Raw genomic sequence first — 12,050 nt, forward strand, 5'->3', positions numbered from 1 at the left:
CAAAACACAGTGGAATATGTTACTGCACTCCAACGCTCACCTCCAGAGAGAGAGCGGAGGGGGAAGGGGGGGGGGGGGGGGGGGGAGAGGCACAAGTATAAATATAAAGGACATAGTAATAAATATATATTCTATATTATATATTCTATATTATATAGGAAGGATAGACCAATACTGTCAGAGACAGATTGTGTCTATCCTGTACCTCCTCACTGCCGACTTCTTAGGAACAGGAATCCAGCCCCAGTGACCGAAGTGTGGTGGCTTCCAGCGGCAGAACAGAGTGGGAATCTCTAGCTAACCCCACTCTAGTAGCACCTGTCACCTGTATACAGGGACTAGGCACTCCAAGTGATAAAATAATAAAATACCTAACTAAAATCTTCAGAGAGAAAAATCTGTGTCTGTACTCCACAGGCACAAAACTAAAACTGAGGTGCTGGCTGGGCAGGAAGGAGATGGGAGGGGTTAGAGGGGGGAGGGGTCAGTTCTTAATAGTTCTGTGCCAAACTCCACAACCATACACCTCTAACCCACAAGTAACGGCGCAGCGTCCCCCAGATGGATGAAAGAGAAAGATAGTGGGGTTCTGGGCACATGTTTGGCCTATAGATGTAATGAAGGAGCAATGCGCATAGGTTTAGACCAAATACCTAAAGTGTGAGATTTAACCTATCACAGATTATCTGTTACAATCTTACACACCAAGGGGGTTATTCAGAGTTGTTAGCAAACCAAAAAAGTAGAGCAATTGGGAAAAACCATTTGCAGTGCAGGTGGGGCAGATATAACATGTGCAGAGAGAGTTAGATTTGGGTGGGGTGTGTTCAAACTGAAATCTAAATTGCAGTGTAAAAATAAAGCAGCCAGTATTTACCCTGCACAGAAACAAAATAACCCACCCAAATCTAACTCTCTCTGCACATGTTACATCTGCCCCCCTGCAGTGCACATGGTTTTGCCCAATTGCTAACTTTTTTTGGTTTGCTAACAACTCTGAATAACCCCCCATGTCGATGATTCTGAATATTACTGCAATATTACTTAATCTTGCACTCACCTATCACACATATACCAAACTAGCTAAATAACCCCTCAAACCTCATTCTTTCAGCATCCATATACAGCTGAAATCACTGCCACCACCTATTGTGTTAGGGCAATAGGAGCTGTTACACAAATGTACATGTTGGCACACACTGCCTCTGGCAGACAAAGGGTTAATACTTCACACCAGCATTTGAAAAGCATTAATACAGCCAGATACTTCTCAAAATGCTTAGAAATTTGTTCGTGTAACAAGGACTAACTTTTTAAATTTTAGATTTAATATACAACAAGTTACAGCACTTTAGACATAACAAAAGTATATTTACAAAAACAAAAACAAAGACTTCTGAAATAAATGCAAAAACCATTATAAAAATGAAAAGATAGAATGGCAGCTAGAAAACCTATGTAAAATCGGGTATCCGGACTCCAGGTCGACAGCACAAAGGTCGACACACCTTAGGTCAACGTCAATTGGTCGACACACCTTAGGTCGACATGGAAAAAGGTCGACATGAGTTTTTCACGATTTTTTTCTTTTTGTTTAACCTTTTCATACTGAACGATCCACGTGGACTACGATTGGAACGGTAAAGTGTGCCGAGCAAAGCGGTAGCGGAGCGAAGGCACCATGCCCGAAGCATGGCGAGCGAATGCGGTGCACTAATTGGGGTTCCCGGGCACTCTACGAAGAAAACGACACCAAAAAAACATAAAAAAATCATGTCGACCTTTTTCCATGTCAACCTTGTTCCTGTCGACCTTTTGTCCATGTCGACCTAAGGTGTCTCGACCTTTGTGCTGTCGACCCTGAGTCCCAGACCCGTAAAATCGTATCATCTGTATGTTGGAGGAATCCGTAGATGTGGAACATAGCTCCATTAGTTTGATCCCCAAGAAAGTGACACGTGACAATAGTTTTTCATTGGGTTTTAAACTCACTTTCCCTCAGCACCCCTTCTGTAACGTCTGTCACATACTCCTGGAACAATACTGGGCCTCGGACACAGCCCTGGATTACAGAAGCTGGATTTAGCATATTTTAGCACAACCAAGTCCATCCATGAACAGGAATGGTTAAGAGAGTACTGGTATACTAATGGAGCTCTGTGAATATGTCCAGACTGGGTTAGGATCAAGATCCCGGCGGTCTGCATACCAGAATGCTGGCAGGGGGCGCACGAGAGCAAGAAAGCCCCTTGCAGGCTCGGTTTTTTCCCCCACTCTATGGATGTCATGGACGGTATCCGGTCTCTAGGTCGACCACACTTAGGTCGACAAAGTCTAGGTCGACAGTAACTAGGTCGACAGGTCAAAAGATCGACATGAGTTTTTCACAATCTATTTCTTTTTTAAATCTTTTTAATACTTAACGATTCACGTGGACTTCGATTGAAGCTCGCGAGCCATGCGAGGGGACGCGGTGCACTAATTGGGGTTCCCTGTCACTGCACGGAGAAAATAACACCAATATTTTTTTTTTAAACTCATGTCGACCTTTTGACCTGTCGACCAACAGCGGTCGATCTAGACACTGTCGACTTCAGTGTGGTCGACCCTCCATACCACATCCGTCATGAACACCCACGAGTGGGAATAATCCTGGACCCCCTGCCGGCATTCTGGCAGCCAGGATCCCGGCGTCGGTGTGCTGACTGCCGGGATCCCGACCGCCGGAATCCTAACTACATCCTGTCCAGACCACCCCATCGCTTGTCATACAAGAACGTCTGAGGTGAGATTCTTTCACAGACCGTCAGATTTTTAATATAACCATGGCAGCTTCCCCAAAATATATCCCAATAAGTCTGAGGAGGCTCAGAGTGGTTACAGAGAAAGGACGGAGGCGGGAATGGCGGCATCGATACCGGAGCGGGTAGAGTGAGAATCCAATTGTGCGTCTTCTATAACTGCAGAAAAAAACTGCTCACAGTGACTGGTGCTTAGAGACCCACCTGCTGCTTCTAGGAAGGGACTTAAGGGGGGCACACACAGAGAGATGCGTTCTTGAAATCTAAGCAATCTGACTAACCCCACCCTAAAGTAGCAAAGCCTATGAGACACAACATGTGGCATAGTGGATGACTGCCAGACCGAGCAATTTAGACCCACCCACTATTCCCTACCACGCCCCAGACCCTATGGGGGGTCATTCTGAGTTGATCGTAGCTGTGCTAAATTTAGCACAGCTACGATCATCTTCCCTGACATGCGGGGGGACGCCCAGCACAGGGCTAGTCCGCCCCACATGTCAGTCCGGCTTCCCACCGCACAAATACAAAAGCATCACACAGCAGCGATGCCTTTGTATTTGAGAAGTAACTCCCGGCCTGCGCAGCCCCTGCGGCTGGCCGGGAGTGAATTGTCCCTGCTGCTGGCCGCAGAGGCTGCGTGAGACGTCACGCAGCCGCCGCGGCCCGCTCCGGCCAAGCTTGCGTTGGCCGGACCGCTCCCCCTAAACGGCGTCTTAACGCCGCGGTTCAGCTACCTCCAGCTCAGTGACCACCTCTGTCTCAGAGGCGATCGCTAGGCAACGAAAGCTGCCAGTTTCTGACCCGATCGCTGCGCTGCGACAAACTGTAGCGAGTGATCGGGTCGGAATGACCCCCTATGTACAGAGATTGATCACTTCTTATATCCATAACTCTCTGACACCTACACTGTGTAAGAACCCAACTCTTCAGCACTCTTCTAGGTTTATAACCACACGTCATATAAACACGTCTATACATAAACATGCCGTATGTGTATTTATTACTTTAATAGCATTCGAATTGAACCCCTATATGTTTCCTGAATAAACAGCCTGAAGGCACAGGTGTAAGGATTTTATAAAATATGATATTTGCACGGTTTGGCTGCTGGTGAACAAAGATCTTCTATGATTGTATAGAATAACCTGGAACCTGGTTCAGCAAAGACTCCTCATGTCCTCTGCACCCCGGGGAAGGAGTCGTCTCCTGCCCGATACTGGACCTATGGTTGGGGACAGTCTGATATATTCTGCATTCAGAGCTCTATATAAATGTCCAGACCCCTGTATGTGCAGTATAAGCTGTTTTCTGCAGCCGTGTGTCAGCTCTGATTTTCATCTCATTGGTAGTATCCCAGCCACAAGAACAAGGCCCGTTCCTGCCCATTACTGTACCATTCGTACAGTCACAGCGTCTTGGGTGCTACATGAGGCACAGATGGACCTTCCCTTGCCATGTCCTTTGCTTCTGCAGTACTGCTTGGTGCTGCATACTACAAGGTGAGAAGCAGCACTGCTTGCCATGTGGGTGCAGATCCACCGCCATATTATGCTCCCGGACCTGCCGTTTCCATGTAGGGGCTGAGTGACATCACCAAATCCTTTGTAGTGACGTTCAGCCGACCACGCATCTCAGCCGCTTGTTTCATCCTCATACGCTATAGCGATTCCTCTACGTCCTTCCACCGCTTTCACCACTGCCGATTGGCCCAGAGCCTTGTCCAGCCCTTGCCAGCTCCGGGAAGACAGGAAGGATGCTGGGGAAAGACCAGGAAAAGTTACAGTCCTGAAGATGTTCTTATTACAACATTAATGCGATACATACTAGACCAGAACGTACAGCGCTGTATCACAGTATACAGTTGGTAGTGGGAGGAGTTTAACGCTGGACAGATCTGCAAACTGACCATAGAAGAATTAAGCATAATTCTAGGGTAGCCAATTAAAGTGTTTCATTGGCTGGAAATTCCTATATACATTATAACTTAAAAGTGTACAGAATAAAATATCTATTATTAATATTGCTGATTTGTAATGCGCCAGAGTGTGTAGCCAATTAAAGTGTTTCATTGGCTGGAAATTCCTATATACATTATAACTTAAAAGTGTACAGAATAAAATATCTATTATTAATATTGCTGATTTGTAATGCGCCAGAGTGTTCCAGAGTCTCACAGTGGAGAACACAGCACATACATAAAATAGGGACATACAAGGTAAGCAAAACAGATGCAAGGGTAGGGTGTATGCATTGGGAGTATAACTTCTAAAGTGTATCTGTCACATACAGGGGACGCTGCGCTATTGTGAGCTTAATAACATTACAGAGAGGACGGCCTGCACCGTGCCCGCTGCAGTTATAAACATTGCACAATTTTGGATAAATTATTTATAACTTTAAAGCCTGGAATGCAGACATACGGGTGTATTCAATGCATGTCGGATCCTCTCCGACGGAGAGGCCCCGACAGTGCAGTTTTCAATTAGCCGGCAATTCAGACTTGGTTTGCCAGTTTCTGACAATGCTGATCCGACTTTTTTTTGAAGTCGGATCAGCATTGTCTAAAACGGGCAAAAAAACTGTCGGAATTGGCCGCTAATTCGACAAAACACGTGGATCCGCGGCTAGTCCGCCCATCCACGTGTTTTCCGACAAGTTGGAAAAACGGCAGCTCCATCAAATCCTGATTCGACCAAAAAAAGTCGGAAACTGACGTCTTTACGATTTTATGGCAGTTCCGCCTTCAATTGAATACAACCGATAGACTACATGTTTCAAGCTGCCAGGACATGGTGAGACTTGTAGTTCCACAAAAGCACGAGAACCACGAGTTGCTAGAGCATGGTGTACTGGATTCGAGCATTTCCCATTGTGTGTGCAGCCAAAACAAATACACAAAATAAACGGGATGTAGTTGGGATCCCGGCATTCAGGATCCCAGCAGTCAGAATCCCGATGCTGGAATCCCGACAGCTGTCAGAATGTCGACGCCGGGATCCCGAACGTAAGTATGCTGGGGAGGTTGAGGTTAGGCTGCGGGGAAGGGTTAGGGTAAGGTTGCGGGGAGGGGAGGTTGAGGTTAGGCTGTGGGGGGAGGGTTAGGGTTGGGCTGCAGGGAGGGGAGATTAAGGTTAGGCTGTGGGGAGGTTAGGGAAAGGCTGTGGGAAGGTTAGGGTTAGGATGCGGGATGGGGAGGGTTAAGCTGCGGGGAGAAGGTGGTCATGCTGCGGGGAGGGGGAGGTCAGGCTGCGGGGAGGGGGAAGTCAGGCTGCGGGGAGGGGGAGGTCAGGCTGCGGGGAGGGGGAGGTCAGGCTGCGGAGAGGGGAGGTCAGGCTGCGGAGAGGGGAGGTCAGGCTGCGGGGAGGGGAGGTTAGGGTTGGGCTGCAGTGAGGGGAGGTTAGGGTTGGGCTGCGGGAAGAGAAGGTTAGGGTAAGGCTGCGGGGAGGGGAGGTTAGGGTTAGGTTGTGGGGGGAGGGTTATGGTAAGGCTGCGGGGAGGGGAGGTTAGGGTTAGGTTGTGGGGAAGGGTTAGGGTTCTGCTGCAGGGAGGGGAGGTTGGGGTTAGGCTGCAGGGAGGGGAGGTTAAGGTTAGGCTGTGTGGGCAAGGTTAGGGTAAGGCTGCGGGGAGGGGAGGTTGAGGTTAGGCTGTGGGGAGGTTAGGGTTAGGCTGCGGGGAGGGGAGGTTAGGGTTAGGCTGTGGGGAGGGGAGGTTAGGGTTGGGCTGCGGGAAGGGGAAGTTAGGGTTATGCTGCGGGGGGGGGGGTTAGGGTAAGGCTGCGGGGAGGGGATGTTAGGGTTAGGCTGTGGGGGGAGGGTTAGGGTAAGGCTGCGGGGAGGGGATGTTAGGGTTAGGCTGTGGGGGGAGGGTTAGGGTAAGGCTGCGGGGAGGGGAGGTTAGGGTTAGGTTGCGGGGGAGGGTTAGGGTTTTGCTGCAGGGAGGGGAGGTTAGGGTTAGGCTGCAGGGGGAGGGTTAGGGTTTTGCTGCAGGGAGGGGAGGTTAGGGTTAGGCTGCGGGGGGAGGGTTAGGGTTTTGCTGCAGGGAGGGAGGGTTAGGATTCCTTACCTACAGTACCCCTGTCGAAGCAGTCGGTGTGCCGGGGTCGGTATTCTGACCGCTAGCATCCAGACTGCCGTGATCCCGTACCCAACCCAAACAAATAGCCTCATCCAATGTCCATATACGCTCTAGTGCATCTGCAACAACTTTATACAATTGTAATAAATAGACTTACCCTACTAAACCCTTTAAACTGGGACACTAATGAATTACACAGGTTCTGTGGCTGGCTGACTTTAAGTCTGCATGTCACCTGGTTCTGCCTGCAACTAGAGAACCTGTGTAATTCATTAGTGTCTCGGTGTAAAGGGATAGCATGGCAAGCCTAGCATTAACTATCATTACTGTACCGAGCTCCTGATTGGGTCATTACAGTGGTTCTCAAACTCTGTCCTCAGGCCCCCGCACAGCTCACATTTTCCAGGTGACCGGCAGGTGCACAGGTGTTGTCATTACTCACTGACTCCTCTTAAAAGATCCACAGGTGGGGATAATTATTTCGCTTGTGATTCTGCGAGGAGACCAGGAAAACATGGACTGTTTGGGGTCCTGATGGCCGAGTTTGAGAACCCGTGGGTTATAAGCTTTACATATTCACAAAATAGTTTTCTTTAGATTTCTTTTTCAGACAATGGGGCAAACGTACTAAGCCTTGAAGAGAGATACAGTGGCGAGAGATAAAGTACCAGCCAATCAGCTCCTGTCATTTTTTTTTAAACACAGCCTGTAACATGGCAGGTAGAAGCCGATTGGCTGGTACTTTCTCTCTCCTTTATCACTATTCAAGGCTTAGTACAACTCCCTCAATAAACCTTATAGTAAAAGTCCTTTCTTACCAGCTGGCCCAAGCTCAGCCACAGTGGTATCTCTGTTTCTCTGTGCCAGGGAGGCACAAGGCCCTTCATCAGGTGTCTCTGCCGCAGAAAGACGGACAGACCTCAGCTCCCCAGTAATCAAAGAGACGTCTGTCCTGTCTGTGTCCCCGGGGTGTATCTCCGGGAAAACCACGTGCGCTGGGCCACCTACACAGGTATTAATCAGCCATCAGTTACAATACAAGCAAAACATAATCTAAACCCACAAGGCAGCCATCATTCACATTCCAGTCAACAGAATGAATTTCTCCTTCCGTAGTAGGGGGTCAGAAGCAGTGGGTTATGCGCTACCCTAAAGAGGCCACGCGCAATAACCACACAGCTGCCACGAACTGGCTCCTCCTCCCTGCAAGCGCATTGCTCCACCCCCAGTTCTTTTTCTGATGCCCTATATAGGAGGAGGGCGTGTCAGGGTGTGTTCTTCACAGGTGTTCTATAAATCCCCCACCCCCGTGTTGTAGCGGGGCAGGTAAACCCTTTGCAGGCGCGGAGCTGGACAACATCCGCATGCAGCAATATGGTCCCGGAGGCAGTGCAGCCTGGATATCACATACACAGTAAGCCGCCCATTTTCTTCCAGCAGTGCTCAATAGGCTATTCTGTGGTGAGAGAAAGATACTGAATTGTCAGTACTTGCCCAAGGTGGCATATTACAGCTGGATGGATGATAAAGCAGCCACCTGCCCTTGTGTATCTTTTGCATATTTTAGGAAGAGGAAATCACCATCACTCCATAGGCAGCCTCTCATAGGACGGTCTTTCAGAACACTGCCCATTACTAGGCGTTCTTCCCCTGAGGGTGGCATAGAGACAGCCAACTGTTTGTGCCCCCCTACTTCTGGAGAGAAGGTGCTGAGATGTGTGTGTGGTGGGGCAGAGACCATCTCTCAGGGATACGGGTCTCTTTCTTACGCAGATACCTCACTGGCCATGTTCATGCATTGTGAGGAAGGAGCAGGAGATGAGACAGTTCTGGTTTTTAGAGATGCCCCTCCTCCGAGCAGCAATAGCCGACCACGTGTCCACCCACAGCCATGGAAATCAAGATTTAACAGTAACTACATACATGCAAATTCCTCCACTTATACACTCGACATTATACAACCACCTGTCCATGCATTCCTTTACCAATCAATAATAGGCTCAATAAATAACACATTCTACATTACACAATCAAGCCTTCCTTTCCACTCATTAAAAAAAAAAAAAATTATCCAAAAAGAACAGAAAAGAGTTATTTAAGTCATTCCATTTTGTAGTGTCATATGGCAAGGGGTCCATGTACGTGAAATGTTCATTTGCACATCAGCTGCTCAATCAATCAACACTTCACGTTGTGCCTAATTACCTGGAAGCAATTCCCGGAAGTCTGTGATACAGCAGCCATTCCACTCCCGTGCCGGGTTACAGGCCACCTCCATCTCATCCGGTGTTACAATCGGCCGGTAGAAGTCACTAGAGTCCAGCATGGAGTTTTCAGGACAGGCCACCAACACAAAGATGTCCACTTCTGGGAAGTTGGCCAGCTTGGCAGGGTTCAGCTTTCCCATAGACAACATGTAACTCTTCTTGCCAGCCTGACGGATGATGTTCTTGAGGTGCGTTAGTGCAGAGAGATAATCAGAGACACCAAGAGTTCCTACTAGAATTCCAACTACCTGAGCATCGCGCGCCTTCTCTATCAGGTAAAAGCGTTTCATGAGCGCGCGGTTGACATTGAGTCCTTCCTTCCTGCCCTCCATAGTTACTGGGTTAAAGCTGAAGAAGGAGCAATTTGGCCAGGTCAGCAAGAGGTTATTGAAACTTGGACCTTCACCTCCCACATAGAAGAAGCTGTAGCTGTCTGGCCAGAGGCTTGGCTCGGGAGTGAATCTTCGGCCAAACTTGTAGACCTCACCGGAAGAGGACACCTCCCCGAGCCAGGACAGCTTACTGAACACAACACGGGAGTAACTCGGAACCAACATTGCCTCCAACTCAACTGTAGGTAGAAGAGCAACAAAGTGTGAGCATAAGAAGAGATGTGATCGGGTCCCCTGATCAATAATACAGATGTATGTTACAGTCTCAGTGGTGTAGTAATTACCTGGCTACCACTACTGGTATCTTGTAGTCGCGGAACAATCAGTGACTATATATTATGCATTCTAGAACACAGATTCTACATGACTCCCTGTTCTCTAACATATAAATACATATCTTGTATACAACATCGAAGTCATAATAAAATAGAATAAAAAATGAACCAATGTTCTGCAAAACCAACCCAAGACTTAGAGGTCTATTTATCACCATCCGCATCTGATGATGCGGAATGACAGGTGATAAATTCAACCAAACTCGCACTGCGATGATTGACTACATCGCATGGATGTATCAATTATCGAATGCAGGGATAGAGCTTGCAGTCAAGCTCTGTCCCTGCAATGTCTCTTCGCAGCATCATCTGGGTATTTTTTGGAAAAAATATCCCGATGGCCTGCTGCGCATGCGCCACCACCCATCGTAACCGCCGCCATTGGGTGTCCCCCCCCCCCTTCGTGACTACCCCTGCACCGGATAAAGCACCCCCGAATTCATACTTACCAGTCCCAGGAGCCAGATTTTGAACTGTTAAGTATGATTTTTATTTTTATTTATTCTGTGCTAGCGAGATTATCACAGGGCACACTGCGGTATTTTTTTTTACCATTTTACTTTTTAGTAAATTCAGCCAGATCGCATTTCCCATTATAAGTATGGGGAATGCGATGTGACTTACTAAAAAAATGACAATTAAAGGGTTTGGAGCAGTTTTTCATGAAAACTGCTCCAAATACCCTTTAATACATTCAGGTGATACTAAAATAATGTGAAATGGGTGTGACAACACCCTTTTTCACATTATTTTAGTAAAAATAATGTTAATAAATAGGCCCCTTAATCTGGGTATTGATCACAACCACCGGATCTAGCCCATACATAACAGCCAATGGAAAAACAACTAATTACATCTCAATTTATTGTGTAACCATCAATAATAGTGAATGCTGTAGTGAATATTGAGTTATATATTATTCATATTCCATGGCCTCGTACATGCCGTCTGCCGGCCTGGGGAGCTTCAGCTATAGACTTGTATCACTCAGAACCTCACAGACGTTCAGGTTGCAGAATGACCACTTTGCTGTTTTGTAGGACTATAATGCAGTCAAAGTTGAAAGCCAGAATGTCAAAAGCCAATTTTAGGATTAGGATTAGGCTGCGGTTAGGCTTAGATCAAAACTACATTGCAAATGACATTATCGACATGCCGACTTTTCGCATTCACACAAGCACAGAGATACAGATCAGAGTGTACTAAAAGCACCAGAGCAGAGCATGACACCCCAGACAGGAAAGAGGAACTGCACAGGTTGTGACAGGTGCAGGGTGCTAGAATGAACAGTAGACTACACCTGTATCATTACAGATCATGTAAATAAAACCTGCAGATCATTCGAGAAACAAATTCAGTGTTGCTAAGGTACCTCTTCAGGCTCATGTGTCAATTTAAGTTATTTTTTGGCATGTCTGAAAATCCAAATGGGAAATTCCTAAAGGTGGGTACACACTAGGCGACGTGCTCTATGAGCGACGACCCCTAGTGTTTTCCCCTCCCGGGCCGGGCGGTCGGCGGCAGTGCGTACACAATGAGCAATATGACGACCATATCGCTCAGTGACGTCACGCCGCGGCCGGGCCATGCAGACAGCTCTTGGACAACAGTCCAAATTAAACTGCATGCACGGCCGACAGCAAGGGTCATTAACGACCCGCGGGGCCGTGCATCGCTCGTCGTCGCCGGCATACAATCTTGCCGAGGAAGTGAACAACGTCGCTCAGGAAGGGTGAAAATGAGTGACGTTGTTCATTTTCTCTCCAAGTGTATATGCACCTTAAGGAGAAGATGTACCAATCCTTCTTAAGAGTGAAGAAGCAGACAACTTGAGAAGGCGGATATATTTTTCTCCTACAATGACAGAAAAGCCTATTTATTAATAATTGAATTGGGTCGTTGGATATTAACATTCCTTTTTGCCGCATATCATGGAGATTTGGAATGTTTTTAGGGTCCTAAATCTCAATCCTGTTCGAGCCCCTGGTTAAAACCAGACGCCTGAAGCTGCCAATGAGGAGTTCCTATAATATGAGCTACGTATGTAATATGAACTTTCCATTGTGAGCTATGTGGTGTGAGGTATCCAGCAATAGTTTACTAAAGGCAAGAGATATCCCCCGCAGTTAAACTGCCCGGATAATAAAATCATGTTGAGGTCTTAAGGCCTAGTTATTA

The 12,050-nt window shown here is 47.5% G+C and overlaps 1 protein-coding gene across 5 annotated transcripts in view; it reads right to left on the reverse strand.

Moving 5' to 3' along the window:
- Positions 1-1,306: 1,306 nt before the first annotated feature.
- DPH2 (diphthamide biosynthesis 2) overlaps positions 1,307-12,050 on the reverse strand; it is a 49,037-nt gene continuing 38,293 nt past the window's right edge. For all 5 annotated transcript variants that reach the window (XM_063939379.1, XM_063939380.1, XM_063939381.1 and 2 more), the window contains 3 exons: positions 9,084-9,716; positions 7,697-7,882; positions 1,307-4,560 (listed from right to left, as the gene is read on the reverse strand). In XM_063939379.1, the coding sequence (XP_063795449.1) occupies positions 4,436-4,560; positions 7,697-7,882; positions 9,084-9,716 (944 nt within the window). In that variant the 3' untranslated portion in view covers positions 1,307-4,435. The remainder of the gene's footprint in view (positions 4,561-7,696; positions 7,883-9,083; positions 9,717-12,050) is intronic.

The sequence above is a fragment of the Pseudophryne corroboree genome, chromosome 9 (assembly GCF_028390025.1).
Source record: "Pseudophryne corroboree isolate aPseCor3 chromosome 9, aPseCor3.hap2, whole genome shotgun sequence".
NCBI classification, from domain to species: Eukaryota; Metazoa; Chordata; class Amphibia; order Anura; family Myobatrachidae; genus Pseudophryne; species Pseudophryne corroboree.